Below are 24,767 nucleotides of genomic sequence, written 5' to 3' on the forward strand. Positions count from 1 at the left end.
ACTATTCTCACACCCTAAATGCAGAGGAGAGTATGGGGGAGCATAGTGTGCCTCTTGTCCTCCAGCCTCAGGGGATGTGGGGCAGATACTGAAAAACTAAAGCAGCCTCTTTCTTGGTTTCCCAAGGCAGGCTGTGATTTCTATTCCCCAGCCTGACCACAGCCCACTTGACCAGAGAGCCCAACTCAGTTTCAATGCTCTTCTTTCTTATTCCATGTGTGCTCCACAGGTTTTCAAACTTAAAACATGAGGCTGAGAAAGAAATAAAACTTACTTTTGCTTTTTCTGTGTTTGTGATGCTTGGGGCTTTGTAAACCATATAGGACCCGCATGCTGGTCTGCTCTACTATAGTTGTGCTACATTTGAACTTAACTCTAGATCCAGCTTCTCAAAATTTCTTGGGGACTTTTGTTCTGGATCAGTGCTAACAAGCTTACACAGTGATTATGATGCACAGCCAGGGTGAATAATCAGTGCTAACAATAGGGGAGGATTTTCTGTGCTCAACAGTCTGAGGGGGAGGTGGAATTGAGGTGACTAAGATTTCCAGCTCATTATGGGTTCAACTGTTTCTCCCCCAAAAGATATGTTGCAGTCCTGACACTTCGTGCCTGGGAGTTTGGTCATATTTGGAAGTGGTATCTCTACAGTCATAATCAAGTTCTGATGAGTTTGTTATGGCTGCATCCTTATAAAAGGGGAGTCACACAGGGAGGACAGAGGTAGAGACTGGAACACTGCAGCCACAGGCAGAGGAGCTCCAAGGATGGATGGCAATCCTGAGAATCTAGGAAGTGGGAGGGAAGGAACAGTTCCTTTCAGAGGGAGAAGGCCCCTTCTGGCACCTTGATTTCAGGCTTGCAGCCTTGAGAACTATTAAGGCCACACATATCTGTGTTTTGGACCACTCAGTTTGTGGTCCTGTGCCATGGTGATGCTAGGAAACTCAAAGGTAGATTTCAAGACACTGACAGTCTGGCCTCTCTAAACTGGGTGATTAGAGCCAGCTATCTTCAACTTGGAATATTCTCCACATCCTGCACATCTCCCCACAGGAAAAGGAGCCTCCTATCCCTATCCAGTGTCCCTCTCTGTCACCTGGCTTCACAAACACGAGGTATTAATTCAGTATGGGCTCCATTATCTACTATATAAAGAAACATAAACAGAAGGTATTAATTTACTAGACATTTCCATTGTCTACCATAGAATAAGGCATTTTTTCCAAAAGTTAATTGAAAGGTTTTTACATTCTAATTTTCCTATTCTCATGATGATGACCATATTTTAATTTGGTTTTGAAATTATTTGGGGGTAGCATTTTTAAGGTATTCTCTTTAATCTACCGTGGTGAAAATTATGCAGCAAAACCTATAGGAGATTTCATCTCCACGAGTAACATTTTCCAGACAGGAAATGATTGCAGCGTTGAATTGCCAAAGAGACAGCTTAAAAAAAAAATGGGTCATGCATTCATCCCTTTCTGGGACCTAAGCTGCCAAGCAGTTCCCTGCTCATTTTTGTCCTCTTCTCGTAAACAAGCTATATTAACAAGTTACTTTAAAAATGCATACTAATTTCCCCAGTGAATTACACAGAAAAGAATCCAAGGCTCCCTCCAGAGGACTCAAATGGTTGTTTGTTCTCTGAGTTCAGGTGTGGCAAATGAGCTGGGAGCTAAAAATGCACATTGGCTATTGGCCAGCAAGCTGGAGCTTCCCTCCTCCCCAGCCCTGATTTCTCACATTGGTACACAACTCATAGCCTGCCTGGTGGAAACAAAGAAAAAAGAAGAAAAAAAAAAAGACTCGATTTTCAATTTCAATTTAATTACTCAATCTATAGTGCCTAGTGGGAAGGATTTAGGGGCAAGATTAATGCTCAACAGTACTCCGTTTTGCATTTGTCTGATAAAGAATACTGTATTGATTATCCAAAGTGAGTTTTCAAAATGTTTTCCAAGAGCCAAATTCCTTTGGTGGCAGAGTGGTTTGAAAAAGGGGGTGACTCTGGTTTTTGACTCTTTGCCAGGATTGAGATCAATTAGAGGTGTAAGTCGGGCTTTGAATTGTACTGCCAGTGTGTTCTTGAGAGTGGAGAACACATCCCTAATTGGAAGAAAAATGAATAGAAATTCCATGGTAGGATTAGAAATATAAGCTGGTAGACAATGAAGGCACGATAATACTATCTGTTCTGAGAATGACTGTATAAAATAGTAAGATCGCCTTCTCTTAGTTACAGTTCAAAGAATGTCAGTCTCTTTAGCAGCCATCTTGATTGTATCTGGCATCAAATCCATGTTTAAGATTATATGACCAAATATTCTGTTTTGGTGTCTGCATATTCTATTAGTTTAGCCAAATGTACAAAGTAGGAAAATGCAGGAAATGACAATTTGCCTGTAAGAAGTGAATTTAATATATGTTTAGACCAACTGCTTTTAACTTAATAAATTAATGAGAAAACATCTCTTTATAAGAAAAGTATTCTCTATGTGACTTAAATGAAAAGGGCGGCAATAAATTTTACAGGTTAACTGTTGCTCAGGCTTATGAAACCGTTTGGGTACATACAAATAACTGCAAATACAATGATAAAGAGATTAAGTTCAAAGGCAAATAAATGATTTGAAAAGGCCAACCGACTTTATTATACAATGACAACATTCTCAGGTATTAAGTTGGCTGCAAAACCAACATTTATGCTTTTTTCTTTTTTTTGTACCAGGGATTGAACTCAGGGTGCTTAACCCCTGAGCCACATCCCCAGCCCTTGTTAATATTTTAATTAGAGAAAGAGTATCTCTAAGTTGCTTAGGGCCTGGCTAGGTAGCTGAGGTTGGCTTTGAACTTGGGATCTTCTTGCCTCAGCCTCCAGAGGCCCTGGAATTAGAGGCATGTACTATGCTATGGCTCCCAGCAACGTTGATACTTCTGTTCAAAAGCAAAAAAAAATCTAATGTGTTCAATTTTGCCTACTGAATCTGCAGTAACAGTATATTGGTGGAATGAGGTCTCTATGTTCAAAGTTGGATGAGATTAGGTTAAAGCTAGAACTCTGGGTAGATTGACAATGGGAACTAGAATTGGAGCTTACTTTGCAGTACATTAGGTGACTTTGAAAAGTGCACCCTTGACTGGCATCAATGTAGATTGACCACTTTTCTCCTTGGCAAGGGTGAGTTGTAATTCATGCCAGAGAAGGAAAAATAAATAAGACAAGGAGATGTGTATCTGTGAGTGAAATCTGAGTACATTTTGCTACAGGCCAATGTCTGCATGCTCTGAGTCTAGTTCACAGGCCTGTGGAGACACTGCAGCTAAACTGGCTCACAGAGGGACAAGGCAGAGTGGGTCACTAGGGAGTTTTGGTGCAGACGTCTTTTGGTTTGTGTGGTTGAAGATCTCAAGCCCCTTTAAGGGTTATATAGAAAGGTTCCATACATTCGAAAATAGAAAGAATAGATTAGTAAGAAGATTGGGTAAGAAAAGAGAAGCAGACAGGAAGATACCGGAGGACAGTGAATGGACATTAAAGATCAGAGAGGGAGGTCTCCTGGGGGTGGGTTTCCACTGCTAGGAGCTCAGTCCTTAGCTGCTGGGGAGGGAATGACTTTTAGCTGGGTGAATTAGCACTTGAGAAAAATCCCAAAGGAGAATCACTTTTGTTTAGGTAAAAGTAGGTAAAGATATTTATTTACTGCCATCATGGTATGCGGAGGTCACAGTATGGTCAGAGGGACACTTATATGCTACCTGGCAGAGTCTATTTGTCTACTCCTTCCCATTTTGGGGTAGGAAGAGGTAGAGAGAAGGAATAGGGTTGGGGACAGACAAAGAAAGTTGCAGGATCATCCACAGTGGATGAGTTTATTTGTTCTCAAAATCAATAACATGCATTGCTCATATCTAACCACCAGCATGACACTTTCAACATTTACACATGCTTGATCATCAACATTTAAAACAAAATTCTATCTTACAGTTTATGAGAAGTGTGGAAATACCTGGTTGGTACTATGTTCCTGGTTTTTTTCTGTAATCACTGAAAAAGAAAGCAAAAAGAATTTTTTTTTAGCATGAAAATCAATTTAAAAAAATGCAATGCTGATTCTTCTCTGCTGTCAGTCAAAACTGCCTTAGCACTCACTGGCTGTCTGACCAAGGGTTTGCATCACCATATGGACCCTTCAAGTCACTCAGTTATTGGCTTGTGTGTGTGGGGAGACAGTGAAAACCAAAATAAAGCATGTTAGGCAAAGATAACAGAAAATGAAATCCAATAAGGGTGATCATCAGCAGAATGTATTAAATGTTGGCAAAGAAATGAAGAGATGAAAAGGACCGAAGACAAATTTAAACAACAGCCAGTCCAAGGTTTCCAAACAAGGACAACCTGTTGAAGTATAATGCCGACACTGAGCGCAGGGTACCCTGGGAATAGACAAGGAGACTTGAGGTGGCAGGTGGCAGAAGTGCGACCTTTCAACACGCCTCTTCTACCTGTGCAGTGAGGGAGACATGATTATCCTTTGTGATTTTCTTCTGGGGACAGGAAAAACCTGTCAATGGTCTCTTGGTCAGAAAGGACAAAATTCAGAGTGGTGTATGAAAGGCACAAAGGGACATAAAGAACAAGTACTCTAAAACCTCCAACCTCAATAATTGTAAAAAAGTGAAATCCTTAGGAATAGTAAATAACCAATGAATCACCAGAAAAGAAAAGCAAGAAGAAATCTGGTGGCTCCACAGTGATCTTGTGTGGGTGAACAACTCAGTGTGTTCTGTCTACTTTAGTAAACAAGTCCTTTTTTAAAAAAATAAACTTTAATAATTGACTTCAATCGCATGCAGTTGTATGAAATAATTCAGACAGAGTCCTCATATCCTTTACCCAGTTTCCCCCCATGGTAACATCTTGAAAACCAAGAATGTTATAGAAATGGAGTTTACATGGGGTAATATAGACTATACCACATTTGGGAATTGGTGTTTTGTCACTTGGTGTCGTTCTCTGGGTATTCATTTAGGTTGCCACCTGTGTCAGTAGTTGGTGTCTTTTCCTTGGTGAGTACTATTCCGTAGTAGGGGTGCATCACCTTTGTTTAGCCATTCACCTGTTCAAGGACATCTGGGTAGTTTTGACTATTATGAGTAAATCTGCTTTAAAAATGTATATAGATTTTTGTGTGAACATAAGTCTTCATGTCTCTATAGTAAATGCCCAGAAGTATAGTTTCTGGGTTGTATGGTAGTTGCATATTTAGTTGTTTAGGAAACTGACAAACTATTTTTTTTTAAAAAAGATGAAAAAAATAAATGAAATCTACCATTCAATTAAACAACCAATAATAAGCATATGCTAAAATTTTCCAAGTATTCAGAATGAGGTGAGGCATCACATGGGAAAGAGAAGAAGCATGAGGAGGGCAGGAAATGGAATGACGGTATTAAGAGTGCGCTAAGGGATCATTATTGGGAAATGCCAGGGGCCAAACTCCGAGTTTCTAGAAAAAATAAACAGCAATTTTCTTCATTTTAAAGGGTACTGTTCAATAAAATACTCTTGATATGTTTTAATATTTGGGTTTGGTTTGGGTTAGATTATATGCAGAGTGTTTAAAGAAGAGGCAAAGTAGTTTGAGAGAAAATCTTTTGAATTAGGCAGATCACCAGTTTTAAAGAAGTGACATTTGAAATGAAATTAGAAAGATGATAAGACATTTAACTTCCCTGAGAAAAGGGAGAAGAACATTCCAGCGGAAGGAAGAGCATGAGCAAAGACCACGTGGCAGGAGGAAGAGGGTGAGTCCAAGAAATGGGAAGGAAGGCAAGATGGCCCCAGAAGGGAGAAGGAAGGGTGGTATGTGAGGGGAGGCTGGACAGGCAAGCAGTACCCAGGCTGCAGGTAAGTCCAGGGAGAACATTTTTTTGGAGATTCATGATCATCCCAAGAGAAGTAGAAAATCAGCCATTAAGGGGATTTAAAGCCAGAATATAAGTAGGGACGTCATGACTTGTGGTTTTAAAATTACCACTGAGCTCTCGTTGCCAAGTGGAGAAGAAGCTGGACTGGGTACTGGGGGTGAGAGCACCATTACAAAGTCTTAGTTTTATTTCACAGGGATGGAGGGAAATCTGGAGGAATTCTGGAGAAAAATGAGAGCCCAAACAATGAAATAATCAGACCTGAGAGATGGAGCTGCCCACTGCCCACTTGAAAAGGAGTTAGAGCCTGGCATGTAAGAACAGCTGTACCAATTACTAAGTGTTTGATTACATAATGCTCTGGCTTATTTGCCCATCTAGAACAAGAGCTCACAATACCCACACCCTCCCAGATTGGAGAGGATTAAAATAAAACCTGTATGAGTTTTGAAAGCAAAAGATGGGAGTGGGGCATTCTAGATGGCAGGGGTCAGAATGAGTAACATCTCAGAGGAAGGCAAGAGTAAGGTATGTTTGGTGAATTGTCGGGCGTTCTGAGCTGGGTATATGGTCGTTCCCCCCCTCATCTGCCCAGTTACTCTTCACAGTTTCAATTATTCATGGTCAACCGGGGTCTATATTAAATGGAAAATTTCAGGAATAAATAATTCATAAATGTTAACTTTTATTACAGTATGTTGTTACGATTGTTCTATTTCATTACTAGTTGCTATTAATCTCTTACTGTGCCTAATTTATAAATTAAATGTTATCAAAGGTCCGCCAATATAGGAAATGACATACTCTATATATAGCGTTTGATACTATCTACAGTTTGAAGTCCTGGCAGAACATCTTGGAACACATGCATGGTGAATAAGGGGGTGATGATCGCATAAGCATATGCTGTAGCAGGTGGGACATACGGGGTGTGGGAAGAGGGGAAAGAGCCAGCCTTGGAACATGGTGTAACCTGAAGTAAAATTGGGGACCTTGTAGGCAGACAGTCAGCAAAGATCTTTCAGAAGGGGATGGGGTGACCAAAGCTGTCGTGGAAAAAGTCAGACTGGGCAGCAGTGCACAAGATGGGCATGTCCACTGTCCAGGCAGGAGAGATGAGGGCTTGAGCCCAGGCAGTGGGAGAGGGGAAGAGGATCCTGGAGCAGGTGGTGTTCCTGAGGTAGGTTCTGGAGATGATTGAAGGCGAGAAGTACAGCAACAGGGAGCAGGGACAACACTCAAATTTTTAGCTAGAGGATCTTTTAGTTTAAAGATGTTACTTGTGATACAATATGAGAAGGAACAGAATTTAAGGAGAAATTATTGAGATTAGTGCCCTAAATTAAAATGAAGATTCCTGTAGGTTATGGAAGCTGATGGGACAATGATGGTAGGTTCAATAATGGACCCCTCCAAATGTCCCCATCCTAACCATTGGAACCTGTGAGTATGGTACCTTACATGGCACAGGGACTTTGTAGATATGATTAAGTTAAGGATCTGGAGATGGGAAGATGATCTTGGATGATCCAGGTATGTACAATGTAGACATAAGGGTCCTTCCCTATCATAGAGGGAAGGAGGTCAAAGGCTGAGGGAAGACCATGAGATGGTGATGGTGATGTTAGCAGGGGTTGGAGTGGCTTAGTGCTGGAAGTGTACCATGAGCCCAGGACTGTGGGCAGCCTCTGGAACCTGAAAAAGGGGAGGAAGGTGAGTCTCCCTGAGAGCTTCCAGAGGGAAGGCAGCCTGGCCAACACCTTCTCCTAGTGAGATCCATCTGAACTTCTGACCTCCAGACTGGAAGATTAACAGATTTGTGTTGTTTTAAGAGAATCAGGTTGGTGGTGCAATTGGATCTCTGTGTCTGAGTTCCAAATTCATAGATTAAGCTAATCATTGTTAAATTTTTTTTTTGAAAAAATTGCATCTGTCCTGAACATGTAGTGACTTATTTTTTCCTTGTCATTATGCCCAAAATATACAATATAGCAACTGTTTACATAGCTTCATTGTATTAGATAGTATAGATATCCAAGAAATGATTTTGAAGTCTACAGGAGGATGTTTATAGGTTATATACAAGTACTACACCATTTTACATGAGGGACTTCAGCATCTTTAGATTTGGATATCCGAGGGGGTTTCTGGGACAATTCCAGTGGATACCAAGGTATGACTATAATTTCTTATAGCATAAAAAGGAAATTAATTCAAACAGGATCTCATGCTCTGTATTGACCATTTCTTCAGGGGTACTGAGTAACTGCTCTGCACTTGACCCAACCAATGTGATTAGTCTTGGGGACACAGATTTCTAGCAATATGCTGCCATTAACCATCGTTATATTCCCTTTCAACTTATGCAGAAATATGTCATTGCCAACGCAGGACCACGATTTCAATTGATTTGTGGCTAGCCTTTTTCTTAACAGAGTTTAGAATAGCTTTTATATCTGCATCTTTTTGGATAGGTATGTTTGAGCAAATGCTTAAAATATGGTGAAGACAAGAAATCAAATGTAAGTTCAGAGATAAAACTTGCCATGTAGGTAAAGGAATCTAAATAATGAGACCTTCAGAAAATAGATAGAGTTGGAGAGATCCATGAAAACGACTGGTGAGACTAGCTGGGAGGGTCAGAGGGAAACAGTGTGGCTGACCTTAGAACCAGCCAGTTTCTTTAGGTTTGAAGCAATAGACAATTGGGCAGGAGCACGGCTCCTCAGCAGAGGTGGGACATGAAGGAAGAGTCAACTGGTGGTGCATAGATGGAACAGAATAAGTAGGAGGCCTTGGTGGGATGGATAAACTAGATGGTGGCTTGGGGCTTAGACCAGGGAGTTAGAAATAGGAAGGAAGATCAAGGGAAAAATCAAAGAAAGCATGTTGAAGAAAAGTTTGAAAGTAGTTGACAACACGTGGATATAGGGAATAAGGATCAGAAAGAGTGATATCATGTGTTATTTATTCATTTAGGAACAGATATCATTTGAGTAGTGTTATGGCTTGGATCTGGACTAGGCTCATGTGCTAGGCTGGTAGGAATGTTCACAGGTGAAAAGACCAGATCATGAGGGCTCTGACATCATCACTGGATGAATCTATTTGATGGATTAATACTTTGAATGGTTACTGAGGGATGTTGAGAACTATAGGGTGCTGGGTCATGACTGGAGGAAGTAACCCACTGGGGTTGTGGCTTCGAGGACTCTGTTTTTCCCAGACCCTCTCTCATCTTTCTCTCTGCTGTCTGCCTGCCATGAAGTGAGCAACTTTTCTCTTGCTATGCCCTTCCACCATGATGTTTCTGTCTTGGAGGCAGTCTACCACAGACCGAATCTTGAAACCATGAGCTAAAATAAATCTTACCTTCTCCAAGTTGTTCATGTCGGGTATTTTGGTCATAGTGATGAAAAAATGCTGACCAACACAAGCAGCTACTATGTGTCTTATGTGGATACTAAACTCCGGGGACTCAACTGTGAACAAGACAGTTGCTGCCAAATGGCGTGCTCCTACTCCCAAAGAGCTCTATTTCCTTCTCTTCTGGGACATTGTCTACTTCTGTACTGTCACCCACAGTTAGCATGACCCTTTCTGTAGGGATGCTTAAACCATTTTGAAAATGCTACATGTCAAGTGTTGAAATGGGGGAAGGAAAAGGAGTTAAGGTCATGAATCTGCTCCCCTTTTTTTCCTGGGGAGCAAATAAACCTATTATTTATGTATGTAGAAGAATTTGATGTTCTATATCTGTGGAATGCTGGCATCTCACACCCCCCGCCCATCAAAGAATATTTTAAAAAAGAATCTGAGCCTTTGGGGGTCGAGGACAGATATGGCAATCTGAAACAGGGCAGATTTAATAACTCAGGGAAGTAGAACTTTGTCTTTACATTGCAAAGGGGCACAGAGCATCAGTCATCACTTATAGAAAGGCACAGGGACCAGATAGGAACGGTCCACCTGTATCTATAATTCAGGCCACTCTGTCCTCAGCCGCTACCTTGTTGAGCCCATCGATGTCTCTCCCTGAACTTCAACTTTCGCCTGCTAGGCTCTCCCTGCTTGCATTCTGGCTTTCTTCAAACCCCTTCCTACATCTCATCCTCTGCTCCTTGCCTACCTCTCCCATCTCACCCTGCAGGCTGTTCCTTTTCCTCTGCTGGCCTCCAGTCACTTTGGTTTTATGTCTGTTTCTAGTCCTCTAAGGCCTCTGGTCCTTTGCACAAAGTTTTCTCTCCAACTGACAGGGCTGTCTCTTTGTATTTTTTTGGTTTCCGTTTAATATTCAGAGCTGGGGGTTCTTCCCTGTCACACCATCTCTTGTGATTCTTGATCTCAGCCCATTGCTTCTCCCATACCACTTACCATAATTTGCCATTATTTTATTTGTATGTTTATTTGCTTTTTTTGCTTGCCTCCTATAATGTCAGGGTCTGTCTTCATTTTATGTATTGTGTATCCCCAGGATTCAGCCCAGTGCTGGCTTCTCTCAGGTAGTCAGTGCATATTTGCAGAATAATCGGCGGCATGTTCAGTGGGTGCAGCTTGTACAAGACTCGAACATGTCGAAGGCAGCTACTCTTGACTTCTACTTCCTCATAAAAGGAAAGGTTCATGGGTTAAAAAAATATTAGAGGGCCCATGATGGGGCCCCAAGTTGACCTCTGTTGAATCTTGAACCATACTGAATACTTTGTTTTGTGATGGCAGCACCCTTTTGAATTAGTTCCTAATTTACTTTTCAAGAATTTTTACGTGTCCTAGCAATGGGGATCTAAAAGTTCCCCTATTTTATAAACATCTTTTAGTATTATTAATTCTCTATTAAGAACACAATAAACATTCCAAATTTTGGCAAAGGAAGTTAAAAATTGAGAGTTAAGCCTAGATAACTTAGAAGATTATGATTTTTACTTCTATTGAGGATCGACAATGTTATAAATTGTCTTTTTAGCTTAATTTAGGCAAGCTTCCACTTTTTTTCTTTTACTAATCTGCAGTTTACTAAAATAAATTTTTCTGGCACAGCTACAGCGGATATAGAAGTTTCTTTTGAATTGCACTGTGTACTACCTATAAGTAGAAAGCCCTGGGTGGTGGCAAGCTGAACTTGATAGCTCAAGCAATGGGTAGGTAACCCGAAATACAAACCTGGCCTATCTGGGGACACTCTGGGTCCAAGTTTCCTTGGCAAAAGGCCAGAGGGAGTCCAGCATTCAGGGTAGATGTCTGCTTCTATGAGGAGGTGGTGGGTGACTACAGGTGATATGTGTGGCAGGGAACATGTCCATGCTTTGGAGGGACTTGGTTATCAGATTGTGTATAATTCAGGCAATAAAGTGGAGAACTGTTGCTGGGAGACAGAGGGACGAGCCCTGAGTTGATTCAGAAGTTGGGAATGAAGGGAAGGGAGCGGGGATGCAAATAGGAAAGACAGGAGAATGAATCGGACATAACTTTCTTATGATCATATATGAATACATGACCAGTGTAGCTCCACATCATGTACAACCACAAGAATGGGGAGTTATACTCCATGTAGGTATGATATGTCAAAATACATTCTACTGACTAAAAAGAAAAAAAAAAACAAGTTAAAAAAAATAAAGAAGTTGATACGGCAGTCTTTTAGTGACTGTGGTCAGGCAATTGGTTGAGAATCTGAGGGACTTGGGAGCCAGACAGTTCATTTCCCTGAATAAGAGAAAATGATCTTTTTTCTTTGAGCTATTAAAATTATAGCAAATTAAAATATATCATATTATTTTGTAGCCCTAGTGGTTTTTGAATGGCGCTAACGATCATGTATTTTTCTTGCTTATGGATCATCTCATTTACATCTGGTGGAGATGTAAATGTTCTTTGGTCCATGCAAGGAAAAAGAAGGGAATTCTGACTTCAGTAAAACCTAACTCATCCCCCAATTTATTCAAATCATATTTGAAAAAGAGAAATGGAATTAAGGGGGATAAATTTTAACAGTGCAAAGCCTCTGCTAGTAAAAGATTAAGGGGTATGTGGCTTAGCATCTTTTAATTATTTTTTTTTTTCTTTTTTGCATCTTGAATATACAGTGTTTGAAATCTCTGGTTGGATCAACATTATTTTGCTCAGAGGTTTGTGGACTTTGCATACTGATTCTTTCCTGTTTCCAAGTACATTTGCTTTTAGGCTATTTTTATTCACTTTAAAGGAATTTTAATAACTTTCTGTTGACAGCATGGACAGCTGGTCTTGAGAATTAAAGAAAATTCACTTGCTGACTGAGGAAGGAAGTGACATCAATGAGCTTCTAAAGTCAGCCCAGAGGGGGAAATTGGCTTGTGAGAGAGTAGCCTTTCAATGCACTGTATTTATCGAGCGATGCCTTGAGATGCAAATTGCTGTATCAATCAAACCTATGGTGCCTACCTCCAACCAACTCCGTGCAAACCGAAGGAACAATGCCCTGAAACGCTGAGAAGAAAAAGGATGAGGGGTGCAGGAACCCAGGGGCGAAGTGAATTACGGGCGCTCAGGATGTTGCCTGGCTCAGCTGATACTTCGTTCTCTGTCAAGCCTCAGTTTCTTTGTCTAGAAAATGAGTTTGATGTAAACTGTTGGTTGAAGTCAGTCTGTTCCCGTGATGGATGGGGAAGAAGACTGCAAACTAATAGATATAGTGTAGACATGTCATCTTGCCACTTTTATCCCAGAGAGAGCCATCAATTGCTTTTTATCTCCTATTGAGGCTATGTAGATCCTTAGAGATTCCTGGGTGTCACATCATGCTGCTACCTGGCTCTCTAGTACTTTTAAATCTGTATTTGCTGTTTACAGTGAATCTGGACTTTCGATAATAATGATAAAAGGAAAACCAATTATCATTGTTATGGTAATGAATGATGCAAGGCTCATCATGGGCAGAGAATTCCCTCTCGCTGTTTTTCCAACACAGTTGTGTGATTGGATGGCGTGTGTGTGTGTGCGTGTGTGTGTGTGTGTGTGTGTGTGTTGTGTTGTGCACGCATGCATGTATGAGGGTAGACATACACACCTGTATGAAAGACAGGCAGCAGGTATGATTTGTAGTTATAAGCTGGAAAATTAAGTTGCTAATTATTTATTTCCTACTCTGCTGCGTGTAAGGTGGCTACAGTAATGGTTCAATAACAGTTAAAAATAGAGTCTGAGTTTAAAATCTAGAGTCACGGGAATAATTCAGGCCAGGAAACAGGTGCATGAGCTGGCTAACGTTCTTTTTGTCTGTCAACATATTTGGGGCATTCAGTTCAATTTTCAAACTTTCATGATGTTAAATATGTTACTTGAGCCAATTTAAAAATATTGATTAAATAAAGAAAGGTATAAATTCTCGCCTGTCTTAGTCTTCAAGCCAAAGACTTTCTAGATTGCCTCTCAAAACTGGAGATGCTTTATCTCCAGCGAGACTCATCCATGAGGTCCTATAATGATATTTTAATGAGCATCTCTTCTGGACAAGGTAATATTCTAGGTGCTCTGGAGGTACAGAAATAAAGTAGAGAAAACAAATGAGCTCTTTCGCACAGATAACATCAAATCATGGGGCTGTCAGATATTTATAGTAAATTGCATATTTAATCAGGGATACAAGGTATTTGAATCCTGATACAGTAGCATTAGTGATGGGTTCAGACTTTCAGACTTTCCTCGTCTTGACTTGGCCACGATCACTCCATATATGTTATTTGGCAGATTTCTTCACATTTCTGTTTTAGTGCACAACGGTGGGGTTATAAATAATAAATACTGCTCATCACTGCTTAAAGTCTTTGACTCTAAAAAGGATGAGAAGGACTGATGATTTCCAAAGACTTGGCAAATAACAACAACATAAAAGATGCAAAGGGCATGTTTAGGGGAATGACCTCGAGGGGCTTCTTGGAGGAGACTGCATTTGATCTGGGCAGGGATCAATAGCAGTTTTATGAGGGGAACAGCATTTCATTCCTCAGGATAAGCACGAGCAAAGGCACAAAGCCTGCAAATGCCTGTGTAAGGAAGGTGAAGAGTTCTGGGTAGAGAATAATAAATGACATGGTAAAGTGTCAGAGGGACCATCGTCGTGGAGGATCTTTCTACTTAGGGAATGATTTTAGATCTATCTAGTGAGGGGGTTCTCGAAGACTTTTGAGCCAGGGGATGATCCAAATGATGTCTTACAAAGATTAATCCAAGATTAATCCATGGTTTGAGGACGAGGATTATGTGGACAAGATAAAGGAGCATAGGTGAATGTGAGACACTGTGCGAGTAGAACAGACTAGGCAGAAGGAGAACATAAATACCCCGTAATTTTCGGCAGAGAGATGGTGGAGACTAAGGAAGGCTCTCTAGTTGAATATAAAGAAAGGAATAAATATTCTTATGGTTTGGATCTGAATGTCCTCCTGAGACTCATGTTGAGGGCCTGGTCTCCAATGCAGCAATGTCCAGAGATGGGCCTTCTGGTAAGGGATTCCGTCATGGGACTCTGCTCTCATCAGTGGGTTAATCCATTGATGGATTCATAGCTGAATGGATTATTGGGGGGGTGGAAACTGTAGGAGAGAGTGAGTTGAAGAGAGTGAGTCTTTAGGGTGTGCCCTTAGAGACTATATCCTGTCCCTGGACCTTTCCTCTGTCTGTCTCTCTGCTTTCCAGTCACATGACGGTGCAGCTTGGCTTCACCAAACCCTTCCACTATGAAGTACTGTCTCACCACAGGCCCAGAAATAACGGAGTCAGCGGACAATGGACCGAAGCCTTAGGACCTGGGACACAAAATAAATCTTTCCTCCCTTAAATTTTTTTTTTTTTTTCATTTTGTCACAGAGACAAAAAAAAAAAACAAAACCTAACCAAACAGAAAAATTGGAAAACAGCTGCATTTTATTGATATTTGAATCATTTGATCATTATTTAGATAATGGATTGCAAATTTTACACTCTCCACAGTGAATGGGAAGAGAATCCTTCTTGAGGTACTCTAAGGATTTACCACCAGGAATTAGCATATTTGAAGTTTAGTTTGAGAGTCTAAGTTCTCACCAGTTGTGGAGTTATAAGGCAACGAACTGCCAGTTTTGGCAGAAGAAAATTAGGAAAATTTCCTTATTTATAAACTGAAGTACATGGAGTTTAATCTAAAGACATTAACCAAGTCAGTGCTGAGAGTAGAACAAAAGATTTCATTAATGACCAAGAGTGGGGGCCAAGCAATCAGAATGTTTGATTCTGCAATCTTTGTAATGTTTTGAACAACCAATAAAAAAAAAAGAAAAAAAAAACCAAAAAAGGGGGGGGAGAGGAATCAAAACATTAAAAAAAAAAAAAAAGAATCCTAGTTTTCCTACCCCATGTATAAGTGGTCCTGGGCAAGTAACTTCTCTGAACTTCCTCATTTGTAAAATAAGGTTCATAAATATACTTAAAGAATTATTTTTGGAGGGGGTGTGGGTACTAGAGATTGAATTCAGGGGCACCTGACCACTGAGCTACATCCTCAGCCCTATTTTATATTTTATTTAGAGACAGGGTCTCAATGAGATACTTAGTGCCTCGCTTTTGCTGAGGCTGGCTTTAAACTGGAGACCCTCCTGCCTCAGCCTCCCAAACTGCTGGGATTACAGGCTTGTGTGCCACAGCATCTGGCACAGAATTGTTTTTGATGATTAAAAAAATTCACATATGTAAAGGACTTAGCACAGCACCTGGCATCAATAATGAGCCAGTCTAATACTCTCCCTCATATCACAGGCTACCCAAGCTCAGGCTAATAAAACCAGATTATCTAGAAGCCAGATGGAAGCTATTTTCTAATGTGGTTAAGAAGAATGTATGTAATCCCTGCAGTTTGGGAGGCTGAGGCAGGAGGACCAGCCTTAACAATTTAGTTCAAAGCCAGCCTCAACAATTTAGTGTGGCCCTAGGCAACTTAGTGAAACCTTGACTCAAAATAAAATATAAAAAAGGCTGGGGATGTGGCTCAGTGCTTAAGCACCCCTGGTTCCAAAAAAAAAAAAAAAAAAAAAAAAAAAAAAAAAAAAAGAAGAAGAAGAAGAAGGAGAAGGAGAAGGAGAAGAAGAAGAAATTTCAAGATTGCGAAAATGCTTTCTTATATGACCAAGGAGTATGGAAAAGAACTAAATAGAATATGAATTTTAATGCAAAAAGTAAAAAAAAAGTAAAAAAAAATAAAAATGAAAAAAGAGTGAGATTTAAATGACTAACAAATAGTCGAGAACTTTAGCATCACCAAATAAAAACAAAGTGCACAGAATCCTGCTTTTACCTTAATGTATATATGCACAGACATTAATTCAAATTTGGTCCATGGTCTCCATTCCCCAGTTTGCCAAATGGCTTGGTAGAAAGAAGGCTGCTGCTCTCACTCCTGTGGGGGAAACCAGCTGAGAGAAGGACAGCTGGGACTTCATGCCACACCCAGGCCTGTGGTTCTCTGGGGAACCAACTCTGATTCTCAGGCAAAACATGCCTTGAGAAGAAAGGTGGGTACAGGTGTCTATCTCCGTTTCACTTTATATGCTTCTTAGGGTAAATGATGATACGGCACTTACCACTGGAGGGTTAAATCCATTTTCTTTCCTTTATATTCATGAAACTCTTAATAGAGACTGAGCTTTATTAATTCCTTAAGTTTTCCCATCCCAGGTGTTCTTGGCTTCTAATTATCTCCGGTGAGCACTCAAAGTTTTAGTATAGTCAGGGAAACTGTAAATCACACAACCAATCCATGGAAGACACTGGGTCTCATGATCTCTTATAGCAGGATCCACATTCTTAGTAAAAGTAAATTTTTTTCTTCCTCTTCAGCTTTAGAACTGGTGAGAAATTCTAGCTTTTTAAAAAACTTGAACTGAATTTTGAAATGAGATGCCCCATTTTTTTTTCTCTGTAAATTCAAATAACAATTTTTTCCCCCAGAAAAAAATATTAAAACAAAACACACCCAGATGAAGAAAGCTGGTTTGTCTCTAAGTTAGCTTTAGAGTACTAGGGACGACAGACAATAAATATGGCTATTTTAAAATTATCTCTTGTCTGTCCATATATCAACAATCAATACTTAAGGGTAGAACTTGCTAGAAGGATTGTTCATGCTGAGATTGTTGATTGGTCTCTCAACTTTTCCCACCCGAAAGACATGGCTTAAATGTACCTCCAGAAAGGTTGTTGGGATAGTGTAGACCAAGATTCCGAAGAAAGAAAAATCGAGGCTGTACCTGTGCCAGGGGTCGCTCTGTTGAGCAGTGGGTAAACCTGCAGCACATCATGAGCCTGTGGTTCAAGTAATGGTTCAAGTAACAGAGGCCAAACGTAAATGGTAGCTCTTAGATGGCCCCAATGTGGCACCATATTTTTAGTATTAACCTATTGGATATTTTCCTATGTAATTCTAACAGCAGAGGATGGTTCCAAGATTTTTTCGATTTCATAATTTTTTGGCCTTTGGGGATTTTTCCATTTGTTTCCTTCTTCTATGTTTCAAAAGTCTTAAGTATCCTTCTAATTCTAATTCCCTTTGAGGGTGAGAGCAGAAGGCTTTTGAGGGGTGAGGGGTTGCTATAAAACCAATTATTTAGTGGCGATCTATGAACTTTTAACCTATTTTTTAAGTGCCCAAAGGCAGAAATGATAAAGTGATCTATGCAGTCAATGAATGTATCATAGAAAATTCTTTAATAAGATTTTTATTCATTTGCATCATTAAAATTAAAGGGGAAATAATTTATTGTTCAATGGATTAAAAACTGATTATCATTAGCTTTTTGTAAAGCACAGTTTTTATTTCTTGAAGTTCACTTTTTTTCTTAGCAGTATATGAGTGGATAGCTTTTCACAATAATGATAGAATAATTTTTCTTCCTTTCCTTTTCTTTACTTCTATTTGGAAAATGTGTACCTCTGGTCATATTTGGTTATTTCTATGAAGGTATGACTTGAACAAGTAACTTAAACTTATGAAGCCCTAAAACATTTTATGCATGAATTGCTACATGATTTATCATCTTAAAAATCTCCTATTCTTCTATTTTTCCCTCAAAAGAACAGAGAATATAAACCCTTAGTGTTTTATAGTTCAAGCCAACAGCACTAATTCTGCAAGAGTGCTACAGTGAGTGTTTATCTCACTGTAATTCTTACATTTAAACACACCCAATTGGTATAAATAAGAATTTAATATGGCAACTTATTTTCTCTCACTGCCTTGCTCTATCCATCTTTCTCTCTTAACCAAGTTAGGGTCAATAACGTTTTGGTAGTTTGCACCACCAATCACAATCTTCTCCAACTGGAAAGTCCTTTCTCCTTGGCTTTGATTAAATTCACTACTTATAGAAAGTTTTCTTTTTTCCTAGTTAAAATATATTTGCTATACCAAAAAAAGAAAAAAAATGCTAGTCACGATAGCACGATGCTGGTTTTTGGTTCAAATAACAAAATACATTATGCTTCCTCTGTAACAGCACAGACCTAGACAGGGTCTGCTTGAGAAAGCAGTGTGTCAATATTACTTTTTATTTTAAATTGCTATCTAAGGTTTTTTTTCACACACATCAGAGCCTGTTTAAACTCTAGATCAGTTTTATTGATCAGATATTCAGAAGTGATTATAAAAAGTAAATTCAACGTTCTTCACTCTAAGCAAGGTGGAACTTAGAAATCAATAAAAATCTCATTGTAGTCCTTGTGTCGAGATGATTTGCAGGACTAAGGTGGAGGCAGAGAATAACTAGAAGACCACTGCTCTCCCCCACCCCCCATACCAGGAATCAAACTTAGGGGTGCGTAACCCCTGAGCCACATCCCCAGTGCTTTCTATTTTTTAAATTTTGGGACAAGGTCTCACTAAGTTGCTGAGACTGGCTTTGAACTTGTGATCCTCCTGCCTCAGCCTCCTGAGCTGCTGGGATTATAGGTGTGCACCACCATGCCCAGTACTCTAGTGCTCTTCAGGAGAGGTGAGGATATTCTGAGACAGGATAAGTGGTATTAGGATTAGAATGGGGGTACCCATTCCAGGAAAGCACAACAGGTAAAACTGGTCCGTTGGTAGGTAAGTGAAAGGAAGAAATGATGGCAACTAGCAGGCTGGACGTTTGATGTCTGCTAGGATGGTGGTGTCACTCAAGGAGAAGTTTTGGAGGGTAGGATAATGAGTTCTATTTTTTGCATAGCTTAAGTACCCAGAGGACATTTAAGAATGGGAATATTGGGCAGGCAGATGGGTACATGATTCTGAAGCTCCAGGGGGTTGTCTGGGCTTCATGTGTAGGTGTGGCAGTTACCACAGTTTTGGGGTTATTTGATATGGACCATGAGTGATATTACTCAAGGAGAATAAAGTGAGAAGAAATAAAACTCGGGTGTAAGCAGAGGAAGAGGAGCTCAGAAAGACAAGGAGAAAGATCAGCCAGAAAGTATAAGAAATTCAAGAAGGACGTGGTGCACTATTATCAAGGAAGTCAAGAAGTAGCCACTTTGACAATGGTGGTAGTGGAAGCACAACCTCTTAGGAGAAGGATTTATCAATATCTAGTAAAATCACCTTTGGATTTGCCCTTTGATTCCTAGTTCGTTCTGAAGATACACCGCTACAATATTCAAATGCACATTACCCGATATAGCATTTTAAGTATATATACTTTAATATATATATATATATATAATAGTATATATATACTTATATACTTAGACGAAGAACAACCCACATATATCCACTCTGTGGAGGATAACTTATTTATTAAAATAGAAAGAGTAAAATAAATCTCTTTGAGATAACACTGTGTATATATCTATATGGTCATATTAGCAGAAAGAAGCCCACTGAAAATAAACCAGAGACTGGTAAAAATGGGCATGTGTGGGCAGATGAGCAGGATGTGTTTGGGAGTGAGGCTTCTCCGAAGATACCTTTTTATACAGTTGTGGGTTTTGAAATGTGCAAATACTTTAGGTATGCAAAGTAAAAAGATAAAAGGGTAAATCCTAAAACTGAATGTGAACTGAAATAAATAAACCTCTTTATCAAAATAATAAAAAAGTGAGAAAAAATTCAAGTCACTGTGAGTACAATACTTTATCTTCAAAGTTTCTGTTCTAAGAGCAAAATGTATTGAAAAGAGTTGGAAGTATCACTCAGTAAATTTATTGTTGGTAGTAATATTGGCACTAACATTTTAAAACAATTTTAAGTACAATTAGGGTAAAGAAAATATGTTTAAATGGCCAAAAAAAGTTGTTCAACATTCCTGGCAGTCATAAACATGGAAATCAAAACTACATTGAGATTTCATGTCATTCCAGTTGGAATGGCAGTCATCAAGAATTCAAATAATTGTAAATGCTTGCAAGGATGTGGGGGGAAGATACATTCATAAGTTGTTGTTGACACTGCAAATTAGTACAACCACTTTGGAAAGATTAGAGATCCCTTAAAAAACTAGGAATGGAACCTATGTGACCCAGCTGTCCACTCCTTGGTATTTATCCAAAAGATCTAAAATCTGCCTACTATAATGATACATGCACATCAATGTTTATAGCAGCACAATTCACAATAGCTATAAGAACCAACCCAGGTGCCAGTCAATAGATGAATGGATTAAGAAAATGTGGTTTATATACACAAGGAGTTTTACTCAGCCATAAGGAAGAATGAAATTATGTCACTTGCCAGGAAATGGATGGAACTGGAGAATATCATGCTAAGTGAAATAGGCCAGACTCAAAAAAAAAAATAAAAAGGTTGAATATTTTCTCTCATATGCAAAAGCTAGAGAAATTGAGGGGGAGAAAGGAGGACTGGATCACATGAAAATAGCAGAAAGATCAGTGAAGTATAGAAAGGAGATTGAGAGGGAGGGAGGAGGAACAGGAAAAATGGGGTTATGGGAAATGTATTCAACAAAATTATGCTTTGTACATGTATAAATATACCACAGTGAATTCAACGCCCCCAAAGAAAATAAGTTTAATAAAGTAAATAATATTAATATTTTTAGGAGCTGAAAATTTTAGTGTAAAAGAATTGTGACAAAACAGAGGAGTTCTAAATTTCAATTAAATAGAAATAGAAATACATCATTTAGAAAAACACCCTAGCATCCATGAGCACACCCTGGTCTTGGTAGCTGCATGCTATTATGGAAGGAGAAACCAAGGCTCCTTACAGAAACCTATTCCTGGGCCAGGGTCTGAAAGGATATCTCTTTCTGCCACCAATTCAAAAATAAAAAGGTCCTGGCAAAAATGATGCAGGCACTGACTTTAAGGGTTCTTCACTGGGAAAATGGGCAAGCTGAAAAAAATGATTATGACTGATGGTTCTAAAACATTGTGTAATTAAAAATGAATGAGTTTATAGGGGTCTCCCATGCCCCAACAAATAATGAGAAAGGGGGAAAAGGTCAAGTTCTCACTAGGGAATGTTAGGTAAGAAATGTAGAAAAAATGACAGAAATAAAAATTGTTTAAAATCCCCCATGTCATAACATGTTTCAGGTAGAGACCATCAGTGGATTCTAAAGTAGGATATTACCAACGTGCAAAGTATTACTTCACAAATTTCTTCATCATTGCAAAGGAAAGTACATTTTTTAAAATTACAGAGGTCTGTTGTGAACACATTCAACAAATAGATCAAACTCGGCATCATTAGCACCAAACAAGTGACAACACACACCAAGAAGCAGAATCCCACTGGGAGATTTCAGTGCCCAAGGTAGAGTGACACTCATCAGCTCAAGCTCATTTCCAGATCTGGATGTCAGTTCATTTAAGCTACGTGATAAGGAAGAGTGCAGGATTTCCTCAAAGACAACTGATCTGGACCCCTAAACAAGTCAATGTCATGGGAAAGGGCAAAGGAAACCCAGAGACTATTCTTACAAGAAAATAAAGAACCTACTCCAAACTCAATCTTTAAACACTGGTGAGTTTCTGCTTCAGGGAAGAGACAGTTATAAAAGACATTCTTGGATGACTGGAGACATTTGAATATGAACTTGATATCAAAGGTAATTGCAGAATCATGGCACCTTCTTAGATGCGAAGATGGAACTTTTGCTACTTAGGAGAATACCCCCATTCTCCAGAGATATGTGTCAGCATAGACATATTGTGAAGTGAGGTGTTAGAGTGTCTATAACTTAATTTAAAATGTGCCCATGAACTTGTACTAGGTGGTGTCAGGCAGTACAGGAGGCAACAGGTTAATAACTTGTGAGTCCTGGGGATGGTCCTTTAGGTGCTCATTGTGCTATTCTTTTAGTTTTTCTGTAGGCTTGAAAATTTTCACAACACACAGTTGGGTGGGGGGAAGCAATCAAAGTGCAAAGGGTGGGAGAGGTAAGATTTTTTTTGGGGGGGGAAGTCCTTTTATTTGATTAGTGAGGAGTTTAGTTACAAGTTTTAGAACAATAGTAGGATCTGAAGCCAAGTATCGGGGATGTTGGAGGTAAGACAAATGGAGATGGGTAAGGGAGGTCTTCAGTATGAGAGATTTGAAAGATAACGACACAAGAGATTGTGTTGATGTAGAAATGCTGATGGAACAAGAAAACTTAGAAATAGTTCTGAGCTGAAGGCAAAGAATCTGCTGAAAAGACCAGTGAGAACATACTGGAAAGGCAGTTTTGTAAACTTCCAGAAACAGGTCCTGGGGGATAGGTGGTCAATATATCCAAGGCTTAGTTTGGCTCTGAGTGAAAATAAGAGAAACATCTCCTTTGATGCCTGAGGTCAAGGGGGTAGAGGGTGTGCACTGAGTGTGAGCTGAGAGAGGGCATGCCTCAGGCTGGACTTCCCACCAAAAATCCAGAGCAAGGTGGGACTGAAAACGAAAAGACTGGGGCTTTCAAGAGGACTGCTTGGATACTGGGTGGAGTGACGCCCATCAGCATGTGATCTCTCCATTTTTCTAGCAGGTGAAAAAGGCAGAATGCAAGGGGCTTGGTGGTCCCAAAGGGGAATCTGATGGTGGTTGGTCAAGGCCTAGGCCAGAGTGAGAAGGAAGGTGGTCCGAAGATGGAGAAAATGCAGGAATGAGGGGGATGCCTAAGAGGTCAAAGATCAGTTGGGTGGGTGAGAAGTGTCCAGAGAACAGCAAGAGATAGCCAGCCACTGGGATCTCAGATGTTTGAAATAGAGCAGTTCCAGGTGAGGACCAAGTTGTGCCATGGAGCTGGTGGCCTAAGTGGGGCAGAGAGCTTATGCTCTAACCGACATCTCCAGACCCGACAGGGTTACATGAGCATGGCTTGACTCCAGTTTTCATCAGGAGGAGTCTGAAGGCATTCTGTCAGTGAGGGGTCCAGTTTGGGTTTACCGCCATTTGTTTCTAATTGCCTACTCAAATTTTAATTGCCCTACTCATTTTCTTTCTTTTTCCCCTTTTCCTACTTAGAGGTCTTGGAAAGAGTCAAAAGTAAAGCAAGAATCCCCCTTCCAGGATTTATTTTAAGGAAGTCTCAGGAGTGCACACAAAGCCACTCTGCACATGGGCTCCAGGCTGGCTGAGAGCAAACCTGAGAGGTCCCCAGTAGAGGACTGGCTATTGAAGTCAGAATCATCCATCGAGATTCTCCTTTAGCCAGTGGAAAAAAATGACAGGATGGATACATTCAATGCAAAAAATAAGGGACAAAACAGTATGTTTGCCATGAGCCTGTTTCTTTATTGAAAAGCATCTCTCTCATGGACAACGTTGTGAATATCTGAGGGGTGAATTTATGGGTGATTTTTTTTTTTCTTTTGGTTTCTCTGCACATTCTAATTTTCTACAATGAGTTGTGTTACACATGTAATGAAGAAGATTGAATTTCAAATAAATGGAAATTACCACATAAATATACCCTTAGCAAGACTTTAAACAAACAAATCCTTTATTGTCTTAGTTGTTATTACTAAATCAGTGTTTGTTTGTTGTAAAGAATTTAGAAAATACAGATGAAAGAAGTAAATAACTACTTGGGATCCTAGCATTAATATGCAAGGCCTGAGCTACGGTTTGGATATGGTGTGTGTCCCCCACAAAGTGTTTTGTGCCAGAAGTGTAGTCCATGGGGTGGCAGGATGAGGTTGTGGTGGGACCTTCAAAAGGTGGGCCTAATGATTGGTATATAGGTCAGAGGGTGCCATCCTTGGAGGAAATTAATGCTTGTCTCATGGAATGAGTCCCTTCTGGTGACAGCAGGTTGTAATAATGGAGGCTGCTGCATGTGCTCGATTCCTTCTTCATACGATCGATTCCCTTTCTGTTGGTCTGCCATAGTCCCCGGATGCGGGTGCTATGCTGTTTGGAACCTCCAGCCGTCAGAATTGTAAACCAAAGAAACTCTTTAAAAAAAAGTACTTGGCCTCATGCATTTTGCTATAGCAATGCAAAATGGACTAAGACAGCCTGTTAACATTTGACACATCCTTTGAGATATTTTGTTTTTACTTTTCAAAAGTGATATCATGCTTGTTTTAAGTCCTTCGGGTATAGACCGAGGAGAGGGACAGCTGGGTCAAATGGTGGTTCCGTTCCCAATTTTCCAAGAAACTTCCATACTGCTTTCCATATTGACTGCACGAATTTGTAGTCCCAACAGCAGTGTATGAGTATACCTTTTTCTCCACATCCTCACCAACACTTATTGTTGTTTGTCTTCATAATAGCTGCCATTCTGACTGGAGTGAGATGATATCTTAGAGTAGTTTTGATTTGCATTTCTCTAATTGCTAGCCATGATGAACATTTTTACATATATATGTTGATTGATTGAATATTCTCTTCTGTGAAGAGGTCCTTGGCCTAT

General features: G+C 39.8%; 1 protein-coding gene across 1 annotated transcript in view; it reads right to left on the bottom strand.

The window, feature by feature from the left end:
* Positions 1-24,767, bottom strand: part of CHST9 (carbohydrate sulfotransferase 9) — a gene marked incomplete at its 3' end in the record, with an annotated part of 245,314 nt that overhangs the window by 21,843 nt on the left and 198,704 nt on the right. Inside the window, exon 5 of the mRNA XM_081263424.1 lies at positions 4,011-4,048. Coding sequence (XP_081119550.1) covers positions 4,011-4,048 — 38 coding nt within the window. The remainder of the gene's footprint in view (positions 1-4,010; positions 4,049-24,767) is intronic.

Source organism: Spermophilus citellus (genome assembly GCF_964194105.1).
Source record: "Spermophilus citellus genome assembly, chromosome: 12".
In the NCBI taxonomy this organism is placed as follows: Eukaryota; Metazoa; Chordata; class Mammalia; order Rodentia; family Sciuridae; genus Spermophilus; species Spermophilus citellus.